This window comes from Bufo bufo, chromosome 5 (genome assembly GCF_905171765.1).
Source record: "Bufo bufo chromosome 5, aBufBuf1.1, whole genome shotgun sequence".
NCBI classification, from domain to species: Eukaryota; Metazoa; Chordata; class Amphibia; order Anura; family Bufonidae; genus Bufo; species Bufo bufo.
The window spans coordinates 130,998,757-131,023,451 of NC_053393.1; the positions used below are offsets into that span (position 1 = coordinate 130,998,757).

The 24,695-nt window shown below is 43.2% G+C and overlaps 1 protein-coding gene across 1 annotated transcript in view; it reads right to left on the reverse strand.

Annotated features, from left to right (window-relative positions):
* The window catches only part of RP1 (RP1 axonemal microtubule associated), a 595,469-nt gene that overhangs the window by 154,240 nt on the left and 416,534 nt on the right, over positions 1 to 24,695 (reverse strand). The window contains exon 39 of the mRNA XM_040433131.1: positions 2,690 to 2,768. Coding sequence (XP_040289065.1) covers positions 2,690 to 2,768 — 79 coding nt within the window. The remainder of the gene's footprint in view (positions 1 to 2,689; positions 2,769 to 24,695) is intronic.

The following is a 24,695-nucleotide window of genomic DNA, read 5'->3' on the forward strand; positions in this document are numbered from 1 at the left end:
GCGGTTGTACCGCTAGAAGATAGGAGCGCCTACTGCGTCTACTCCCTCGTGGCTTCTTCTCCTACAAGCGGCATTAGTCTGATGAAGGCACAGAGTTGCCGAAACGTTACCTCGCCGCAGCAACCGACTTTGAACAAAAATAAACAAGTTGCATCCAATACGGTCTAACTGGAGTTTTTGTACTTATTGTTAAAAGGGGTGGGAACCCTACTCCAGGAAAATATCCACTGAGTGCTACAAGAGCTCTGCTTGTGGCTCTAAATAATCATTAGAAATATATCCCTCAGGAGAAAAGCATTCCCTAGATGACTGTTCCTCTCAGACTACCAAATAACTATAAAATATCTCTAAAATTACGTTTTAATATATACACATTTTATTTAATTTTGTACAAGATCAATTCAGCCATGTACACAAATCCCAGATTACCAGGTATGCGCAGCCACTTCTATGCTGCCCCAGTACGTACACAGTATTACTATAGAGTTTTATTGTACAGCGTGCGCAATATTTTCTTGTACATCATGCGGCTATGAAGTCAACCAGCGGATATGTCCATTGCACAAACTGCTGTAAAATTAAATCAAATGGGGACCTCCTTTGCCTTTCAGTCAAATTCTTCATCATATTTCTTATTCATATTCATACTTGATAATCATCTTACTATTCAACAGATTGAGGGCATGAACTATTAAAAAGAGGTTAAGCCTGTTATAATAGAGGACTGTGGCATGATATAATCGGGGGTAGCTAGGTCTTGACATGCTACAAAAAGCAGATAGAATTCTAACCATTACATTGACATTCATGCAATATAGCGAGGCTCAAAGCATTACAGTATGTAGCTCTAGAAAATTGCTATCATGAATTAAGTCTACTCACAAACCTTTACCTTAAGGCTGGGTTCACATCACGTTTTTTCCCATCCTTTTAACGCATACAAAAAACGTATACGTTAAACGGATGCCACACATTGGCATCTGTTCACCATAGAGTTCCATTGTAAAAAAAAAAGAAAAAAAAGAAAAGTATACTTTTTTAACTATTGTAAAAAAAAGTATGTCTTTCTTTTTTACTGGACTGTGCAGGATACAAGAACGTGGTGTGCTGCGTTTTTGTATCTTTTTTTGTAATGCATATGTCAAGTGGAGGCATAAAACATGATGTGAACCCAACCCTAACTCATAGAAAAACAAGGGGGTCATTTATGATGCTGAAATACGCCTCTATTGGATGTATTTCAGGCACAGATTGCGGCGCAGCAGCTAGTTGTGCCGCAACCTGCGACTTTCCCCCGCTCTCTCCAGGTCTAAATAAGTGGGTGGGACGGTAGGTCCGTCTGATTTACCATTTTCTATGCCTGTTTCCGGCATAGAAAAAGGTCTAAATGTAAGATAGCTCAGAAGCTGTCTTACATTTAGAATTGGCGCTGGATGCGCCAAAGTTATGGAAAGGCCGACACCTCTTCATTACTTCGGCAGAACCACCACCAGCTTAGGGGTTTATTAAGACAACATCTAAAATGCCATTCTTAATAAATGTGCCCCTTAGGCTCTTTCACACGAGCGGATCCCGTGCGGGTAATCTGCTGCGTTAAAGAGTGCCAAGCCCCGTTCCAGACAGCAGAGACACGGAGCAGTAACATGATTGATAATACTCTGTGCCTCTCTGTGACCTTTTTACTACAAAATCACAGTGGGATAAAGTTGTCACCGTGATTTTGTAGTAAAAAGGTCACAGAGAGGCACGGAGCATTATCATTAATGTTACTGCTCCGTGTTTCTGCTGTCCGGAACGGAGCTTGTCTCTCTTTCACGCAGCAGATTACCCACACGGGATCCGCTCGCGGGAAAGAGCCCTTAGTCTTTTTTCTCAAGAAACTACACCATTCTTGTCCATGAGCTTTATCAACTCTGCCTTATTATTAGGCCCCTTTCAAACGCACGGGTGCAATGCGTGAGGTGAACGCATTGCACCCTCACTGAATCCGGACCCATTCACTTCAATGGGGCTGAGCAGATGAGCGGTGATTTTCACGTTGAATTACTTGTACAGTCAACTTCTGGGGAAATAGTAAAAGCACAACTGCATTGCAAGTTGACTGGTTAGTTTTTTGGTGCATGTAAAGAGAATCTCCAGAATCCCCCTTTACCGAGGCGGTTCTACTTCAGTGTAACGTGGCAGTCACTTGACGATTTGCTCTTCTCACCTGTGGGTTGCCTACATTCCCATTACAATCATTAATACCCTTGCTGTTTTGGAAGACAGCACATCCACTCTCCAATCCAGTAAGTTTATGATGGGCTTGTGCTTATACACAGCAGCGAAACTGAACCTGCAGAGCTGCAGTGTAAAGCATGGATGGTCCGGATCTCTATTAACAAGGGAGGTAAATGCCACACTTTAGATTCCTTGTAGACCTTGTAACTAAGCTTTTTTCATCCATCATAACGTAGCTCTTCCCTAGCAGAACTGAGCTAAAAAAAATAAAGTATAACTTAAAAGTAGTGAATTAAATCTAATTTCAAATTTTAAACCTATAAATGGACATCCACTTTAATATGCACTCCGAATCCGATGTGACATGAAATGCATCACTGTACTAATCACACATTGTATATTGCTTTACTTTATTTTAGGAAAGGAAGGGTACCTCTAAATAGTGGATGCTTTGTGACGTGACACTTACCTGATTCCAAGTTGTTGAAGCCAAGAGTCATTTTCTGGAGTTGTCCAAGATATACCGCTTTAATTGTAAAAAGATCCACCTAAGACAGAAATATACAATCATGGGCACCGTAAAACTGAGATCTGTGAAAAGAAAATTGACCAACGTATTTGCAGTTACTCAAGAGGATAAATCTGGGCCTGTTTCACACTTGCGTTGTTGTTTTCCGGTATTGAGATCCGACAGAGGATATCAAAACCGGTAAAAAACGTTTCCGTTTAGTCCTCATGCATTATGAATGGAAAGAGATCCGTTCAGGATGCATCAGGATTAGAGTTGAGCGGACACCTGGATGTTCGGGTTCGGCCGAACTTCGGAAAAAAAGTTCGAGTTCGGGACCCGAACTTGACCCAAACTTGACCCCGAACCAGAACCCCATTGAAGTCAATAGGGACAAGAACTTTTGAGCACTAAAATGGCTGTAAAAATGTCATGGAAAGGGCTAGAGGGCTGCAAATGGCGTCAAAATGTGGTTAAGAAGTGCTCTGCAAACAAATGTGGATAGGGAAATGACTTTAAATAACATAAAATACGTAAAAATAAAAAATTATAATCTTGATCTAGGAGGACCAGGTCCATATGGAGTAGGAGGTTGAGGAGGCGGTGGATGTGGCGGTGTAGGTGGAAGCGGCGGTGGAGGAGGAGGTAGCCTACACTAGTTTTTGGTTTTAAATTTTATTTAAAAAATTAGGGTACACCCCAAAACATTGGGAAATATAACCTGTGATAACCCCCTCCAGTCACACACGTTCAGACAATACACTGGCTGCAGGGCAGGCCAGCACCTCCAAGGGGTAAAGGGCAAGCTCGTATAGCAGTGTTACTATACACCCAAAAATTTGTTTATTTCGGCAGAACATGTAACTGACAATTATTATTTTATTTTTTTACCGTTCCACTAGGTATAGCAGTGGTACTATACACACTAAAATTTGTTAATTTCACCCGAAAAAGTAAATGACAATTTATTATTTTTGTTTAACCTGTCTACTAGGTATAGCAGTGGTACTATACACCCAAAAATTTGTTAATTTCACCATAAAATGTAACTGACAATTTTTTTTATTTTTTTTTACCGGTCCACTAGGTATAGCAGTGGTACTATACACCCAAAAATTTGTTAATTTAACCCCAAAAAGTAAATGACAATTTTTTTTCTTTGTTTAACCTGTCTACTAGGTATAGCAGTGGTACTATACACCCAAAAAAAAAATTTCTTTCGCAAGAAAATGTAACTGACAATTATTTTTATTTTTTTTACCGGTCTACTAGGTAAAGCAGTGGTACTATACACCCAAAAATTGGTGAATTTCACCCGAAAATGTAAATGACAGAGTAGTGAAATAATCTAAAATAAAACACATACAAAAAAAATAAAATGGATTTATAAGGTGGAGTTCCATATGGAGTAGGAGTTTGAGGAGGCGGTGGACGTAGCGGAGTAGGTGGAAGTGGCGGTGCAGGAGGACGAGATAGCCAACACAGGTTTTTGGTTTTAATTTAATTTTGTAAAATTAAGGTACACTCCAAAAGAGTGTGAAATATCCAAAATACAAACATGAGCAATTGCGCTGCAGTATAACAATAGCTGGTTAGTGCCGGTATACATGTCTATTCTGCACAAGGTACGGACAAGTCCTGTGGGATCCATGCCTGGTTCATTTTAATGAACGTGAGCTTGTCGACATTGGCTGTGGACAGGCGGCTGCGCTTGTCTGTGATGACGCTCCCTGCCGTGCTAAACACATGTTCAGATAATACACTGGCTGCAGGGCAGGCCAGCACCTCCAAGGCGTAAAGGGCAAGCTCAGGCCATGTGCCCAATTTGGAGACCCAGAAGTTGAATGGGGCAGACCCGTCATTCAGTACGTGTAGGCGTGTGCACACATACTGCTCCACCATGTTGGTTAAATGCTGCCTCCTGCTAAGACGTTCCATATCAGCTGGTGGTGCTGGTTGTTGTGGCGTGCTGACAAAGCTTTTCCACATTTCGGCCATGCTAACCCTGCCTTCTGAGGTGCTGGCGGTGCCCCAGCTGCGTTGGCAACCTCTTCCTCGTCCTCTGCCTTCGCCTTGTGCTTCCACTGTGCCCCCGCTGTCAGGTGGGAATGCCACCAGCAGTGCGTCTACCAGCGTGCGCTTGTACTCGCGCATCTTACGATCACGCTCCAGTGACGGAATTAAGGACGGTACGTTGTCCTTGTAACGGGGATCCACCAGCGTGGCCACCCAGTAATCAGCACAAGTTAGAATGTGGGCAACTCGGCGTTCATTGCGGAGACACTGCAGCATGTAATCGCTCATGTGTGCCAGGCTGCCCAGAGGCAACGAAAAGCTGTCCTCTGTGGGAGGTGTATCGTCTGTGTCCTCTGTATCCCCCCATCCACGCACCAGTGATGGCCATGAGCTGGTCTGGGTGCCACCCTGCTGTGAACATGGTTCCTCCTCCTCCATCTCCTCATCCTCCACCTCCTCATCCTCCAGAACTGTGGCCTGGCTGGACAATTGTGTACCTTGGGTTTGTGGGTGCAGGAACCCACCCTCGGAGCCACTTGGAATGACTGGCCGGAAACCCTATGAAATGATCCCTCTTCCTCCTCCTCCTCCTGTGCCACATCCTCTTCCATCATCGCCAGGAGCGTTTTTTTCAAGGAGGCATAGAAGTGGGATAGTAACGCTGAGAACGGCATTATCGGCACTGGCCATGTTGGTGGAGTACTCGAAACAGCGCAACAAGGAACACAGGTCTCGCATGGAGGCCCAGTCATTGGTGGTGAAGTGGTGCTGTTCTGCCGAGCGACTCACCCGTGCGTGCTGCAGCTGAAACTCCACTATCGCCTGCTGCTGCTCGCATAGTCTGGCCAGCATGTGCAAGGTGGAGTTCCATCTTGTGGGCACGGCGCATATGAGGCGGTGAGCGGGAAGGCCGAAGTTACGCTGCAGCGCTGACAGGCGAGCAGCAGCAGGGTGAGAACGCCGAAAGCGCGCACAGACGGCCCGCACTTTATGCAGAAGCTCTGACATGTCGGGGTAATTTTTAAGGAATCTCTGCACCACCAAATTCAGCACATGTGCCAGGCAAGGGATGTGCGTCAAACCGGCTAGTCCCAGAGCTGCTACGAGATTTCACCATTATCGCACACCACCAGGCCGGGCTTGAGGCTGACTGGCACAAACCACTCCTCGGTCTGTTGTTCAAGGCCCGTCCACAGCTCCTGCGCGGTGTGGGGTTTGTCCCCCAAACAGATAAGTTTTAAAACTGCCTGCTGTCGTTTACCCCTGGCTGTGCTGAAGTTGGTGGTGAAGGTGTTACGCTGACCGGATGAGGAGGTGGTAGAGAATGAGGAAGCAGAGTAGGAAGAGGAAGCAAAAGGAGGCAAACTGAAGCGCCCTGCAATCCTCGGTGGTGGAAGGACATGCGCCAAACTGCTATCCGCCTCAGGCCCAGCCGCCACTGCATTTACCCAGTGTGATGTTATGGAGATATAACAGCCCTGACCGTGCTTACTGGTCCACGTATCCGTAGTCAGGTGCACCTTGCCACAGATGGCGTTGCGCAGTGCACACCTGATTTTGTCCCCTACTTGGTTGTGAAGGGAAGGGATGGCTCGCCTTGAAAAGTAGTGGTGGCTGGGCACGACGTACTGTGGGACAGCCACCGCCATAAGGCCTTTAAAACTATCCGTCTCCACCAGACGGAATGACAGCATTTCAAAGGCAAGTAATTTAGAAATGCTGGCATTCAGGGCTAGGGATCGCAGGTGGGTAGGGGGGTACTTCCTCTTCCTCTCCAGCGTTTGGGATATGGAGAGCTGAATGCTTCCGTGGGACATTGTGGAGATGCTTGGTGACCCAGGTGTTGGTGTTGCTGGCAGATCCTCTGTTTGTGGGGTGCCAGGTGGCACTGTCACTCCAGAGGTAGATGAAGAGGCCACGACTGCAGCAGAAGAGGAAGCAGGAGAAGCCAGAGACCTTTCTTGGTTTTTGAGATGTCTACTGGTCATGCAGGTTGTGCTCAGGTTGAGAACATTTATGCCTCGCTTCAGGCTCTGATTGCACAGCGTGCAAACCACTCGTGTCTTGTCGTCAGCACATTGTCTGAAGAACTTCCACGCCAGGAAACTCTTTGGATCTGGCTTTGGTGTGCTCGGTCTCTTGCTGCGGTGGGCAGTAGGAGGCGTACTGTCTAGAGGACGGCCGCTCCGCTTTTGCACCCTGCTCCCTCTTCTGCTGTGCTGGTGGCTCTGTGCGACCACCGCCTCTTCCTCCGAACTACATCGTTTACTCGCATGACCTTGATTCCATGTGGGGTCGAGGACCTCATCGTCCTCCACATCATCTTCCACCCAGTCTTCACCCCTGACTTCCTTGTCGGTCTGCAGACTTTCGAAAGCCCCAGCAGTTGGCACCTGTGTTTCGTCATCATCCGAGACGTGCTGCGATGGTCCTCCCATGTACTCATCTTGAAAAATAAGTGGTTGGGCATAGGTGCACTCAATCTCTTCCACTTTTGGGGCAGGGCTAGGTGGATGGCCCTGGGAAACCCTGCTAACAGAGTCATCAAAAAGCAGAAGAGACTGCTGCATGACTTGGGGCTCAGACTGCTTGGCTGATTTGCAAGGGGGTGAGGTGAAAGACTGATGGACATCGGTGCAGGTGCCAACTGTGTTCTTTCAGCAGGAGACTGGGTGGGAGACAATGTGAAGGAACTGGATCCACTGTCAGCAACCCAATCTACTATCGCCTGTACTTGTTCAGGCCTCACCATTCGTTGAGCAGCATTAGGCCCGACCAAATACCGCTGCAGGTTTTGTCTCCTACTCGCACCTGAGGAAGGGGTTTCACTTGTGAGTGTAGCTGGCACAGATCGACCACGTCCTCTCTCTGCAACAGGAGCTCCACCAGCAGCACCATGACCTGGGCCATGTCCCTTATTTGACGTTCTCCTCATATTTTTTGAATTTAGGATCTTGCTGTCACGGCTGAGGATGGGGGAAGCCCTCAGCCGTGCGATGACAGAAGATATTGGTCGCTGCTAGGCCAGGACAGGAATCAGGAAGCAGGTCACCTCCTATGACATCCCTAATTCTGACCCTGACTCCTAGCTGTATGAGCCAACCCTGATGGTAGGAGGGCTCATACTCCGTAACCTAGGGTCGCTACTAGCCCTCAGGGTAGCCCTGGACTAGGAGAAGGGTAAGACTACCTGTTCCTCCTAGATGCGGACGAACAGGAGTCTCACTGGCCAAGCTGCAAGGAAACGGGAACAAATACAACATATGGATATGGCAGGTGAACTAAAGGAGTTCCAAACCTACCTGCCACAGACACGCTGACTGGAACCCGTGCATGACTACTGATGTCCACACAACACTAAGGGACACAGCACACAACACATATCACACAGGTAACCAGGACATCCATAGCTGCAATAAACAGATAGACCATAAAAACATCTTCTAACATCAGACATATAGTTTTATGACCACAAGGGTGGCCCTCACTGGACAGATAGTATATAAGAGCAGGAGGATGACTCCAGCAAGGCATGGCTGAAGTACCCATCAGCTACAGGGATCCAGCAGAGACTAAATCACCCAAGTAGCCACACCCACACACAGACACACCCAGTGTTCACACACAAAGAAGGGAGTTAACCCTTCCTACACCAGGCATGGAACGGAAACCACTTAAAGGGAAAAACACCCATAAACATCACTCTTCACCTGTTACCGCTGGCAACGGCATGCGTGGCAACCATGTCCTGGGAATAAGCCAGAAGACCGAGACACTGCCACCACATGCACACAAACAACACGTTGCCGCAGGCAACCGCAAGTGAAGGGAAAATGTCACAGTGCACACCATAGGCCGTGACTCTTGCCCTAAATGGGTGTTTAATTAATAGTAGAAAAGAACCACAGTATGTAAAGGGTGTATCTCACACGGCCTGAACCAGACTAGGCCTAAATTAAAGATTTATTTGCACAAAATGGCTGTATTTCAAATGGCTGAATCAAACCCCTGTATGTATAGGGGGGATCTTACACGCCCTGAATCAGTGTAGGCCTGAATTAAAGATTTCTTTGCACAAAATTGCCGTATTTCAAATGGCTGTATTTCAAATGGCTGAATCAAACCCCTGTATGTATAGGGGGATCTCACACGCCCTGAATCAGTGTAGGCCTGAAGTAAATATATCTTTGCACAAAATGGCTGTATTTCAAATGGCTGTATTTCAAATGCCTGATTCAAACCCCTGTATGTAAGGGGGTATCTCACACGGTCTGAACCAGTGTAGGCCTAAAGTAAATATATCTTTGCACAAATTGGCTGTCTTTCAAATGGCTGTATTTCAAATAGCTGAATCAAACCCCTGTATGTATAGGGGGGATCTCACACGCCCTTAACCAGTGTAGGCCTGAAGTCAATATATCTTTGCACAAAATGGCTGTATTTCAAATGGCTGTATTTCAAATGCCTGATTCAAACCCCTGTATGTAGGGGGGTATCTCACACAGTCTGAACCAGTGTAGGCCTAAAGTAAATATATCTTTGCACAAATTGGCTGTCTTTCAAATGGCTGTATTTCAAATAGTTGAATCAAACCCCTGTATGTATAGGGGGGATCTCACACGCCCTTAACCAGTGTAGGCCTGAAGTCAATATATCTTTGCACAAAATGGCTGTATTTCAAATGGCTGTATTTCAAATGCCTGATTCAAACCCCTGTATGTAGGGGGGTATCTCACACAGTCTGAACCAGTGTATGCCTGAAGTAAATATATCTTTGCACAAAATGGCTGTATTTCAAATGGCTGTATTTCTAATGCCTGATTCAAACCCCTGTATGTATAGGGGGATCACACACGACCTGAATCATTGTAGGCCTGAAGTAAATATATCTTTGCACAAAATGGCTGTATTTCAAATGTCTGATTCAAACCCCTGTATGTAGGGGGGTATCTCACACGTTCTGAACCAGTGTAGGCCTGAAGTAAATATATCTTTGCACAAAATGGCTGTACTTCAAATGGCTGTATTTCAAATGGCTGTATTTCAAAGGCCTGATTCAAACCCCTGTATGTAGGGGGGTATCTCACACGGTCTGAACCAGTGTAGGCCGGAAGTAAATATATCTTTGCACAAAATGGCTGTATTTCAAATAGCTGTATTTCAAATGGCTGAATCAAACCCCTGTATGTATAGGGGGGATCTCACATGTCCTGAATCTGTGTAGGCCTGAAGTAAATATATCTTAGCACAAAATGGCTGTATTTCAAATTGCTGTATTTCAAATGCCTGATTCAAACCCCTGTATGTAGGGGGGTATCTCACACTGTCTGAACCAGTGTAGGCCTGAAGTAAAAATATCTTTGCACAAAATGACTGTATTTCAAATGGCTTTATTTCAAATGGCTAAATCAAACCCCTGTATGTATCGGGGGGATCTCACACGTCCTGAATCAGTGTAGGCCTGAAGTAAATATATCTTAGCACAAAATGGCTGTATTTCAAATTGCTGTATTTCAAATGCCTGATTCAAACCCCTGTATGTAGGGGGGTATCTCACACTGTCTGAACCAGTGTAGGCCTGAAGTAAATATATCTTTGCACAAAATGACTGTATTTCAAATGGCTATATTTCAAATGGCTAAATCAAACCCCTGTATGTATCGGGGGGATCTCACACGCCCTGAATCAGTGTAGGCCTGAAGTAAATATATCTTAGCACAAAATGGCTGTATTTCAAATGGCTGTATTTCAAATGCCTGATTCAAACCCCTGTATGTATAGGGGGATCACACACGACCTGAATCAGTGTAGGCCTGAAGTAAATATATCTTTGCACAAAATGGTTGTATTTCAAATGGCTGTATTTCAAATGTCTGATTCAAACCCCTGCATGTAGGGGGGGTATCTCACACGGTCTGAACCAGTGTAGGCCTGAAGTAAATATATCTTTGCACAAAATGGCTGTACTTCAAATGGCTGTATTTCAAATGGCTGTATTTAAAAGGCCTGATTCAAACCCCTGTATGTAGGGGGGTATCTCACACAGTCTGAACCAGTGTATGCCTGAAGTAAATATATCTTTGCACAAAATGGCTGTATTTCAAATGGCTGTATTTCAAATGCCTGATTCAAACCCCTGTATGTATAGGGGGGATCACACACGCCCTGAATCAGTGTAGGCCTGAAGTAAATATATCTTTGCACAAAATGGCTGTATTTCAAATGGCTGTATTTTAAATGCCTGATTCAAACCCCTGTATGTAGGGGGGTATCTCACACGGTCTGAACCAGTGTAGGCCTGAAGTAAAAATATCTTTGCACAAAATGGCTGTATTTCAAATGGCTGTATTTCTAATGCCTGATTTAAACCCCTGTATGTATAGGGGGATCACACACGACCTGAATCAGTGTAGGCCTGAAGTAAATATATCTTTGCACAAAATGGCGGTATTTCAAATGGCTGTATTTAAAATGTCTGATTCAAACCCCTGTATGTAGGGGGGTATCTCACACGTTCTGAACCAGTGTAGGCCTGAAGTAAATATATCTTTGCACAAAATGGCTGTACTTCAAATGGCTGTATTTCAAATGACTGTATTTCAAAGGCCTGATTCAAACCCCTGCATGTAGGGGGGTATCTCACACGGTCTGAACCAGTGTAGGCCTGAAGTAAATATATCTTTGCACAAAATGGCAGTATTTCAAATGGCTGTATTTCAAATGGCTGAATCAAACCCCTGTATGTATAGGGGGGATCTCACACGTCCTGAATCAGTGTAGGCCTGAAGTAAATATATCTTAGCACAAAATAGCTGTATTTCAAATTGCTGTATTTCAAATGCCTGATTCAAACCCCTGTATGTAGGGGGGTATCTCACACTGTCTGAACCAGTGTAGGCCTGAAGTAAATATATCTTTGCACAAAATGACTGTATTTCAAATGGCTAAATCAAACCCCTGTATGTATCGGGGGGATCTCACACGCCCTGAATCAGTGTAGGCCTGAAGTAAATATATCTTTGCACAAAATGGCTGTATTTCAAATGCCTGTATTTCAAATGCCTGATTCAAACCCCTGTATGTAGGGGGGTATCTCACACGGTCTGAACCAGTGTAGGCCTGAAGTAAAAATATCTTTGCACAAAATGGCTGTATTTCAAATGGCTGTATTTCAAATGCCTGATTCAAACCCCTGTATGTATAGGGGGATCACACACGACCTGAATCAGTGTAGGCCTGAAGTAAATATATCTTTGCACAAAATGGCTGTATTTCAAATGGCTGTATTTCAAATGTCTGATTCAAGCCCCTGTATGTAGGGGGGTATCTCACACGGTCTGAACCAGTGTAAGCCTGAAGTAAATATATCTTTGCACAATATGGCTGTACTTCAAATGGCTGTATTTCAAATGGCTGTATTTCAAAGGCCTGATTCAAACCCCTGTATGTAGGGGGGTATCTCACACGGTCTGAACCAGTGTAGGCCTGAAGTAAATATATCTTTGCACAAAATGGCTGTATTTCAAATGGCTGTATTTCAAATGGCTAAATCAAACCCCTGTATGTATCGGGGGGATCTCACACGCCCTGAATCAGTGTAGGCCTGAAGTAAATATATCTTTGCACAAAATGGCTGAATTTCAAATGGCTGTATTTCAAATGCCTGATTCAAACCCCTGTATGTAGAGGGTGTATCTCACAGGGCCTGAACCAGTATAGGCCTGAATTCAATATTGGTGCACCAAATGGCGGTATTTAAAATCTCTGAATGTAACCCAAATTGTCACCGCCAGATCTTTGAGAAGTTCTGACAGACGTTCTTCAGTACCTTCTGCATGATGTTCTTTTGTTTTGCTTTCGCTTTGACATCTGTTCTCCCTCTCCCAGCTGTCATCTATTAGCAGTGATTGCCCCCCTATATATCTCCTCCCATACTGCCTCACTTTGCGGTTTATACTACTTCCTGGATTGGTTTCACTGCTTGAAGTTTCTACTGCTGGTTGACTTGATTCTAGGTGACCCTGACTCCCTCCGTATTAAGTGCAGGGAGCCGGTGGTCGTGTCCCCTCACTATTATAGGGTTTGCAGGTGTCACTCAGTCTAAGGTACGTGGACATGCAACTTTCTATCATTGAGATCTTTGCATGGGCTGAGCAGTGAGGAAGAGCTCTAGGGCTTTAATAGGGTTCACCCTTTTGTTCCTTAGTTTTGGATCAAGTCAGTCGGATCTTTATTTGTTACTTATTGTTTCCTGCAACACCATCCGTGACACAAATGTATTAAGGGTGTATCTCACAATGACATCTGCATCAAAGGCTGCCAACGAAATTTTTTGTGCCCAAACGAGTGTTTGTTTAACAACTGAATTTGACAGCAGTATATAAGCCTGTAATTTCACACGTGCTGATGCTGCAAGGCCTGAAAATAGTGTTTTTTGTCAAAAAAGTGTGTTTTTCAAACCCCAGAAAATGATGGGTGTTTTTCTTAAATTGCACACTGACTAATCAAGATGTTGTAGATTGCCCAAATTTTGTATTTTTGGTAACAGAAATATGAAAGCTGTATATATTAAACTTGAATTTAACACTTGCAGAACAGGAAAATACTTTTTCTTTAAAAAAAAAGTGTGTTTTTCAAACCCCAGAAAATGATTAGTGTATTTCTACCTTAAATTGCACACTGACTAATACAGATGTTGTAGATTGCCCAAAAAGTATTTTTTTGGTAACAGAATATGAAAGCTGTATATATTAAACTTGAATTTAACACTTGCAGATTTGGAAAATACTGTTTTTTGAAAAAAATATGTGTGTTTTTCAAACCCCAGAAAATGATGGGTGTATTTCTACCTTAAATTGCACACTGACTAAGGCCCTCTGCACACGAACGTGTGTGCCCTGTGGTCGTAGTGCGGCCCGCAAAATGCTGGGCCACAATGCACGAGCACAGTCCGTGGGGCAGCCGCAGCGGATCGCGGACCATTCACTTGAATAGGTCCGCGATCCGGCCGTTCCGCAAAAAGATAGGACTCATTCTATCTTTTTGCGGAATGGAAGTACGGTACAAAACCCCACGGAAGCACTCCGCCGTAGTGCTTCCGTAGGGTTCCGTTCCGTGCTTCCGTTCCGTACCATTCCGCATCTCCGGATTTGCGGACCCATTCAAGTGAATGTGTCCGCATCCGTGATGCGGAATGCCCACGGAACGGCACCCGTGTATTGCGGATCTGCAAATGCGTTCCGCAATACGGCAACGGGAAGAACACGTTTGTGTGCAGGGGGCCTAATACAGATGTTGTAAATTGACCAAAAAGTTTTTTTTTGCTAACAGAATATGAAAGCTGTATATATTAAACTTGAATTTAACACTTGCAGATCTGGAAAATACTGTTTTTAGTTTTTTTTTTAAAAGTGTGTTTTTCAAACACTAGAAAATGATGGGTGTATTTCTACCTTAAATTGCACACTGACTAATACAGATGTTGTAGATTGCAAAAAAAGTATTTTTTTGCTAACAGAATATGAAAGCTGTATATATTAAACTTGAATTTAACACTTGCAGATCTGGAAAAAAGTGTTTTTTGAAAAAAAAATGTGTTTTTTTCAAACCCCAGAAAATGGTGGGTGTATTTCTACCTTAAATTGCACACTGACTAATACAGATGTTTTAGATTGCCAAAAAAGTATTTTTTTGCTAACAGAATATAAAAGCTGTATATATTAAACTTGAATTTAACACTTGTAGATCTGGAAAAAAAAAAATTGGAAAAAGAAAAGTGTGTTTTTCAAACCCCAGAAAATGATGGGTGTATTTCTACCTTAAGCACTTCCGCCCCCTTAGCTTAAACACCCTTAATGACCAGGCCACTTTTTACACTTCTGCACTACACTACTTTCACCGTTTATTGCTCGATCATGCAACTTACCACCCAAATGAATTTTACCTCCTTTTCTTCTCACTAATAGAGCTTTCATTCGGTGGTATTTCATTGCTGCTGACATTTTTACTTTTTTTGTTATTAATCAAAATTTAACGATTTTTTTGCAAAAAAATGACATTTTTCATTTTCAGTTGTAAAATTTTGCAAAAAAAACCACATCCATATATAAATGTTTCTCTAAATTTATTGTTCTACATGTCTTTGATAAAAAAAAATATGTTTGGGTAAAAAAAAAAATGGTTTGGGTAAAAGTTATAGCGTTTACAATTTATGGTACAAAAATGTGAATTCCCGCTTTTTGAAGCAGCTCTGACTTTCTGAGCACCTGTCATGTTTCCTGAGGTTCTACAATGGCCAGACAGTACAAACACCCCACAAATGACCCCATTTGGGAAAGTAGACACCCTAAGGTATTCGCTGATGGGCATAGTGAGTTCATAGAACTTTTTATTTTTTGTCACAAGTTAGCGGAAAATGATGATTTTCTTTCTTTTTTTTTTTCTTACAAAGTCTCATATTCCACTATCCACTAACTTGTGACAAAAAATAAAAACTTCCATGAACTCACTATGCCCATCACGAAATACCTTGGGGTGTCTTCTTTCCAAAATGTGGTCACTTGTGGGGTAGTTATACTGCCCTGGCATTTTAGGGGCCCAAATGCGTGCAAAGTAGTTTGAAATCAAAATCTGTAAAAAATGGCCGGTGAAATCTGAAAGGTGCTCTTTGGAATGTGGGCCCCCTTTGCCCACCTAGGCTGCAAAAAAGTGTCACACATGTGGTATTGCCGTACTCAGGAGAAGTTGGGCAATGTGTTTTGGGGTGTCATTTTACATATACCCATGCTGGGTGAGAGAAATATCTTGGCAAAAGACAACTTTTCCCATTTTTTTATACAAAGTTGGCATTTGACCAAGATATTTATCTCACCCAGCATGGGTATATGTAAAATGACACCCCAAAACACATTGCCCAACTTCTCCTGAGTACGGCAATACCACATGTGTGACACTTTTTTGCAGCCTAGATGCGCAAAGGGGCCCACATTCCTTTTATGAGGGCATTTTTAGACATTTGGATCCCAGACTTCTTCTCACGCTTTAGGGCCCCTAAAATGCCAGGGCAGTATAAATACCCCACATGTGACCCCATTTTGGAACACCCCAAGGTATTCAATGAGGGGCATGGCGAGTTCATAGAAATTTTTATTTTTTTGCACAAGTTAGCGGAAATTGATTTTATTTTGTTTTCTCTCACAAAGTCTCCCTTTCCGCATACTTGGGACAAAAATTTCAATCTTTCATGGACTCAATATGCCCCTCATGGAATACCTTGGGGTGTCTTCTTTCCAAAATGGGGTCACATGTGGGGTATTTATACTGCCCTGGCATTTTAGGGGCCCTAAAGCGTGAGAAGTCTGGAAATAAATGTCTAAAAAATTTTACGCATTTGGATTCCGTGAGGGGTATGGTGAGTTCATGTGAGATTTTATTTTTTGACACAAGTTGGTGGAATATGAGACTTTGTAAGAAAAAAAAATAAAGAAAAATTTCCGCTAACTTGGGCCAAAAAAATGTCTGAATGGAGCCTTTGATCTGTAAAAAACATACGGACGTCTAAATGGAGCCTTACAGGGGGGTGATCAATGACAGGGGGGTGATCAATGACAGGGGGGTGATCAGGGAGTCTATATGGGGTGATCACCCCCCTGTCATTGATCACCCCCCTGTAAGGCTCCATTCAGACGTCCGTATGTTTTTTACAGATCCACGGATACATGGATCGGATCCGCAAAACACATCCGGATGTCTGAATGGAGCCTTACAGGGGGGTGATCAATGACAGGGGGGTGATCAATGACAGGGGGGTGATTAATGACAGGGGGGTGATCACGGAGTCTATATGGGGTGATCACCCCCCTGTCATTGATCACGCCCCTATAAGGCTCCATTCAGATGTCCGTATGTGTTTTGCGGATCGGATCCATGTATCCGTGGATCCGTAAAAAACATACAAACGTCTGAATGGAGCCTTACAGGGGGGTGATCAATGACAGGGGGGGGGGGTGATCAATGACAGGGGGGTGATCAGGGAGTCCATATGGGGTGATCACCCCCCTGTAAGGCTCCATTCAGACGTCTATGTGTTTTGCGGATCCGATCCATGTATTCGTGGATCCGTAAAAAACATACAGACGTCTGAATGGAGCCTTACAGGGGGGTGATCAATGACAGGGGGGTGATCAATGACAGGGGGGTGATCAGGGAGTCTATGTGGGGTGATCAGGGGTTAATAAGGGGTTAATAAGTGACAGGGATGGGTGTAGTGTAGTGGTGTTTGGTGCTACTTATTACTGAGCTGCCTGTGTCCTCTGGTGGTCGATCCAAACAAAAGGGACCACCAGAGGACCAGGTAGCAGGTATATTAGACGCTGTTATCAAAACAGCGTCTAATATACCTGTTAGGGGTTAAAAAAATTGCATCTCCAGCCTGCCAGCGAACGATCGCCGCTGGCAGGCTGGAGATCCACTCGCTTACCTTCCGATCCTGGGAACGCGCGCGCCTGTGTGCGTGCGTTCACAGGAAATCTGCGAGATGACGCGTATATGCGTGACTCTGCGCAGGGCGGCCGCCTCCGGAACGCGATCCTGCGTTAGGCGGTCCAGAGGCAGTAGTTTGCCCCCAAAAAATGGTGATTTGCAATGTCCCAAAAGCTCACATGCAGTGCTGGTGCACTGAGCTTGCATAAAATGGCCGCCGCCGCCACCCACCTAACTAACAGAATTATAAAAGTTTTTTTTTTTTGGTCAATGGCCTCAGGGCAGGGTAAAACGATTGTGTCCTGCACCCACACAACTATTTCTATGCAGATTGCTGAGTTAGATTCTCTCCTATTCTCTCCCTGAAATAACAAGTCCAGCAGCATCCTCTCCCTACACTTGTAACAGCAGAGTGACGTGTAGCGCTACATGACCCAAGCTTATATAGAGGCTGGGTCACATGCTGCTCTGGCCAATCACAGCCATGCCATTAGTAGGCATGGCTGTGATGGCCTCTTGGGGCAAGTAGTATGACGCTTGTTGATTGGCTGCTTTGCAGCCTTTCAAAAAGCGCCAAGAAAGCACCGAACACCGAACCCGAACTTTTACTGAAATGTTCGGGTCCGGGGTCCAAAAATCATACTGTTCGGTACGAACCCGAACTTGACAGTTCGGGTTTGCTCAACCCTAATCAGGATGTCTTCCGTTTCATCAGCATTCCGGTTTGTGACCGGACACAAAATCGCTGCATGGTGCAGTTTTGTGTCCGGTCATCGAAAAGGAAAAAAAAAACAGATCCATCACTAAAAACAAGGTAAGTCAAATGGTGACGGATCCGTTTTTTTTAGAGTCCTATACGGTTTGTTCCGTTTTGATTTCACACAACCGCATTCTAACGGAACGGATGTATCCTGATGTGCAAAATCAAAACGGATCCCATTAATTACGGTTTTGAAATCCTCTGGCAGGTCTCAATACCGGAATTAACAGCGCAAGTGTGAAACAGGACTAAGCTATGAAATGATGTGACAGTATATGAAAAATGGGTGAAAAACACTGTGATATAGTAAAAGCTGATGTGGAGATTGGATAAAATTTGCCTTCCTTCGTGTGTGGTAAGGGCCTAGCGGTAATGATTTTCCCATTAATAGGAGCTTGGCTTGGCTGGTGGTAAATGCTTTACTATTCCTTTAAAACATTTATACAGTATGCTGCCAGCGGATTTGCAGATTACTGATAAAGTCCTCAGGTTTATGGGCATCAGCGGTTATTCATTCCTAATTAACAGATCTTTCAGACAGAGGGATAAACTGTCCCCATGAGACTACACTGCTTTTATTTTTTCATAAGAGCCTGTGTTTTGTGAATGCTGTCAAATTAGCTCTGTTTACTGAAAGCGGATGCTGTAGGCTTCACGACGAGCCGTTTTCAGCAATGTGCGAAGCCCACGTAAAATAATACTGTTTAGATTTACAAAATGCAAATGTTAACCCTTTTAAATATCTGTAGCCTGTCAATCAGCAATCTTTAAAGGGGGTTGACCATTCTGAGACATTGATGGCATATCGCTAGGTTATGCCATGTCAGATAGGTGTGGGTCCCAACTCTAGAACCAGCTCCTGTCTAGAGAGCGAAGTGAAGGAGTGTGCACATCGCTAGGGAAGTTCCGAGCGGTGAACTGAGAAAACGCTGCACACTCAATTCATCTTAGTGGGACTGAAGGAAATGCCCATAGCGGTGAACAGAGGCTGGCTGCGCATGTGCGACTGCTATCTGTTCACTTTGGGGGTCCCGTTCTGGAGATAGGAGTGGGCCTTGGGAACTGCACCTATCTGACAGTTATGGCATATCCTACTGATAGGCTATCAATGTTGCATTGAGAAAATGCTCCTTTAAGCGTCCTCACACATTAATTTTGTCTGGCTTCTTTTTAGGCCTCTTTCCCACAGGCATGTGCACCCCGTTGACGTATTGCGGACCACATTTGCGGATCCGCAATACACGGGTGCTGTTCCGTGGGCATTCCGCATCACGGATGCGGACCCATTCACTTCAATGGGTCCGCAAATCCACAGATGCAGAATGGTGCGGAACGGAAGCACGGAACGGAACCCTACGGAAGCGCTACGGAGTGCTTCCGTGGGGTTTCGTCCCGTACTTTCGTTCTACAAAAAGATAGAACATGTCCTATCTTTTTGCAGAACGGCCGGACCGCGAACCCATTCAAGTGAATGGGTCCGCGATCCACCGACTGTGCTCGTGTATTGCGACCCGCATTTTGCGGGCCACAGCACGACCACAGGGCACACACGCCCATGGGAAAGAGGCCTTACCAGTAACAAAATGACAGATAAAGCTCCGCATTAACAGTATCTGCACACTAGCGTTTTATTTGTGCCACTTTTTTCTCCTATAATTAAGGTGATGCCAAAACACCTCAAAAACACCAAAAGCTCCAGGATGCTGTGATTTTGAAATTCATTACACCCAAAATGAAGCTCCCACTCTAAATATTGATTCACCTTTCACACCAGAAGATATACTGAACATATCCTCCTATTCTCTATCTCCAGCCAATTCGTAACATTTTTTAGCCCTACCTACAAATCTAACAGAGAACTCTTTTTTAGTGATCGGCGAGCATGCTCGGCCGAACACCATTTTGACTCAAGCATCGCGATGCTCGGCAGATTGCTGTGCTATGCCAAACACCACGTGTGCTCAAACGCGATGCTCGAGTCTCCTCCCCACACGTTTGTTTGCAGCCAATAAACGTGTGGTTTATTACTGGCACTCACAGTAATGTCGTAGCCATATTGGTTACTGGCTTTACAGTAATTGGCTGTCCGAAACGCGTCATCGGGTGCTATATTGCACTCGATGACACGTAGTTCGGCTCAGTCTTAGTCAGGGAGAGCTGTGCTGTAGAAGGGACAGATAGTGTAGGGACAGGAATTGTTTTTAAATTTTTTGGCAGGGTTTACTGTTAAAAGGTGTTAGAGCCCAAAAGTCTTTTTAAGGACTATTGTTTTATCTGTCTGCAATATATATTATTAGCGCAACCTGCACTAAATTGCGTGCAATTGTTTGTCCGCTGCTGACAGTGACACAACCTCTGCTACATCTGTTGTGTTACATTAGCACATCCTAAATATCTGTGACATTCGGTGTAATTTTTTATTAGCCGCTGGTGACAGCGACATTACCTGCGCTACATCTCCTGTATAACGTTTGCACATCCTAAATATCTGTGACATTCTCTGTAATTTTTTCTTAGCCGCTGGTCACAGCGACATTAACTGCACTACATCTCCTGTATATCATTTGCACATCCTAAATATCTGTGTCATTCAGTGTCATTTTTTATTAACCGCTGGTGACAGCGACATTACCTTCGCTACATCTCCTGTATAACAATTGCACATCTTAAATATCTGTGACATTCAGTGTAATTTTTTCTTAGCCGCTGGTGACAGCGACATTACCTGCGCTACATCTCCTGTATAACGTAAAAATGAACAAGGCCTGGACTGCCCCTGACTTTTCTACTCCACCAGAGGAAAGCGGTCGAACATAAAGGCACTTTAAGGTTCCATTCACACATCCGTGTGTGTTTTGCGGATCCACAGATCCACAAAACACGGACAGCGGCAATGTGCGTTTCGCATTTTGCGGACCACACATTGCCGGCACTAAGAGAATATGCCTATTCGGACAAGAATAGGACATGTTCTATTTTTGTCAGGATCGGAATTGCGGACCCGGATCGGGGCCGCACGTTGTGCAGCCCCATAGAAATGTATGGGTCCGCAATTCCGTTCAGCAAAATGCGGAATGGAATTGCGGATGTGTGAATGGAGCCTAAATGTGGCTTTTATGGTGTATTGAATACTCTGTATTCCCATGCACACCTTCCACCACAAAAAAAGGGTATATGGTTTAATCTGTATATGTATGTCACAGATAAATTTTTGAAGCGCACACATTACACTGCAGATGTGGGCCTGGTAAGGTCACTGTCAGAAGCGGACACCGTCTACAGAAAAAGTACTGCGCACACTTTACACAGGAGATGTGGCACGGATAATTTAACTGTCCGCAGCGGACACCGTCTACTGAAAAAGTACACTGGATGTCACTGATATTTTGGGGATGTGCACACTTTACACAGGAGATGTGGCGTGGATAATTTAACTGTCTGCAGCAGAGACACCATCTACGGAAAAAGTACACTGGATGTCACAGATATTTTTTGGATGCGCACACTTTACATAGGAGATGTGGCGCGGATAATTTAACTGTCCGCAGCGGACACCATCTACGGAAAAAGTACACTGGATGTCACTGATATTTTAGGGATGTGCAAATTTCCAGCTGACTACGCTGGCGGCAGAGTACGTAGTTCCTTGGTCAACTGAGGAGGAGAGACAAGGGTAACATACAGCAGTTCCAACAGAGGCAGGTCAACACTCTTTAACCTGTTACAGACAGGTCCTGATGTCCTGGTACTTAAGGACGTACCTGTACGCCCTGTGTATTTCCAAATCATTGAGCAGGCACCTTGGCTAAATGCGAGGGGGGGTCCCGTGACGGCAATCGCCTCAAACCGCAGGTCAATTCAGACCTGCGGTTTGCGGCTTTTACCTTATGCAGCGGCGGGGATCGGAGGTGCCATCGGGTCCCCATGCGGCTGTAGTGGAAACCCGATGGCATGGAAGGCAGCCCCCTGGATCTCACAGGCCGGAAGCTGTATGAGTAATATACACAGTATTACTCATACAGCCAATGCATTCCAATACAGATGTATTGGAATGCATTGTAAAAGGGATTAGACCCCCAAAAGTTAAAGTCCCAAAGTGGGACAAAAAATAAAGTAAAAAAAAAGTTTAAAAAATAAAGTTTTCCCCCCAAAAAATGAAAAGTTTCAAGTAAAAATAAACAAAAACGTAATTTTCCCCAAAAAAAGTTTTAAAAAAATTGGTAAAAAATAGGGAGAAAAAAAAAGTTGACATATTACGTATCGCTGCGTCCGTATCGACCGGATCTATAAACATATCACATGACCTAACCCCTCAGAGGAACACCGTAAAAAAAAAAACAAAAAAAAACTGTGCTAAATAAACTCATTTTTTTTGTCACCTTACATCACAAAAAGTACAACAGTAAGCGATCAAAAAAGGCGTATGCCCACCAAAATAGTACCAATCTAACCGTCACCTCCACCCGCAAAAAATGAGATCCTACCTAAGACAATCACCCAAAAAATAAAAAAACTATGGCTCAGAATATGGAGACACTAAAACATAATTTTTTTTTGTTTTAAAAAAGCTTGTTATTGTGTAAAACTTAAGTAAATTAAAAAAAAGTATACATATTAGGTATCACCGCGTCCGTATCGACCGGCTCTAAAAAAATATCCCAGGACCTAACCCCTCAGGTGAACACCGTAAAAATAAAAATAAAAACTTTGTAAAAAAAAGCAATTTTTTTGTTATCTTACATCACAAAAAGTGTAATAGCAAGCGATCAAAAAGTAAAACGCACCCCAAAATAGTGCCAATCAAACTGTCATCTCATCCCGCAAAAATCATACCCTACCCAAGATAATCACCCAAAAACTGAAAAAACTATGACTCTCAGACTATGGAGACACTAAAACATGATTTTTTTGTTTAAAAAATGAAATCATTGTGCAAAACTTACATAAATAAAAAAAAGTATACATATTAGGTATCACCGAGTCCATATCGACCGGCTCTATAAAAATATCACATGACCTAACCCCTCAGATGAACACCGTAAAAAAAAGAAAAAAAAACGGTGTAAAAAAAGCCATTTTTTCTCATCTTACATCACAAAAAGTTTAATAGCAAGCGATCAAAAAGTCATATGCACCCCAAAATAGTGCCAATCAAACCGTCATCTCATCATGCAAAAATCATACCCTACCTAAGATAATTGCCCAAAAACTGAAAAAAAACTATGGCTCTCAGACTATGGAGACACTAAAACATGATTTTTTTGTTTAAAAAATGAAGTCATTGTGTAAAACTTACATAAATAAGAAAAAGTATACATATTAGGTATCGCCACGTCCGTATTGACTGTTTCTATAAAAATATCACATGACCTAACCCCTCAGATGAACACCGTAAAAAAAAAGAAAAAAAAACGTGTTCAAAAAGCCATTTTTTGTCATCTTACATCACAAAAAGTGTAATAGCAAACAATCAAAAATTCATATGCACCCCAAAATAGTGCCAATCAAACCGTCATCTCATACTGCAAAAAATGAGTCACTACCTAAGATAATCGCCCAAAAACTGAAAAAACTATGGCTCTCAGACTATGGAGACACTAAAACATGATTTTTTTGTTTCAAAAATTAAATCATTGTGTAACACTTACATAAATAAAAAATGTTTATACATATTAGGTATCGCCGCGTCCGTGACAACCTGCCCTATAAAAATACCACATGATCTAACCTGTCAGATGAATGTTGTAAAAAACAAAAAAAAAAACGGTGCCAAAACAGCTATTTCTTGTTACCTTGCCTCACAAAAAGAGTAATAGAGAGCAACCAAAAATCATATGTACCCTAAACTAGTACCAACAAAACTTCCACCCCATCCCGTAGTTTCTAAAATAGGGTCACGTTTTTGGAGTTTCTACTCTAGGGGTGCATCAGGGGGGCTTCAAATGGGACATGGTGTAAAAAAAAAACAGTCCAGCAAAATCTGCCTTCCAAAAACCGTATGGCATTCCTTTCCTTCTGTGCCCTGCCGTGTGCCCGTACAGCAATTTACGACCATATATGGGTTGTTTCTGTAAACTACAGAATCAGGGCCATAAATATTGAGTTTTATTTAGCTGTTAACCCTTGCTTTGTAACTGGAAAAAAATATTAAAATGGAAAATCTGCCAAAAAAGTCAAATTTTTTAATTGTATCTCTATTTTCCATTCATTCTTGTGGAACACCTAAAGGGTTAACAACATTTGTAAAATCAGTTTTGAATACCTTGAGGGGCGTAGTTTCTAGAATGGGGTCATTTTTGGGTGGTTTATATTATGTAAGCCTCACAAAGTGACTTCAGACCTGAACTGGTCCTTAAAAAGCTGGTTTTTGAAAATTTCTGAGAAATTTCAAGATTTACTTCTAAACTTCTAAGCCTTGTAACGTCACCCAAGAATAAAATGTCATTCCCAAAATTATCCTAACATGAAGTAGATATATGGGGAATGTAAAGTAATAACTATTTTTATAGGTATTACTATGTATTATAGAAGTAGAGAAATTGAAACTTGGAAATTTGCTAATTTTTCAAAATTTTGGGAAAATTTTGTAATTTTTTATAAATAAAAATGAATTTTTTTGACTCCATTTTACCATTGTCATGAAGTACAATATGTGACGAAAAAACGATCTCAGAATGGCCTGAATAAGTAAAAGCGTTTTAAAGTTATCAC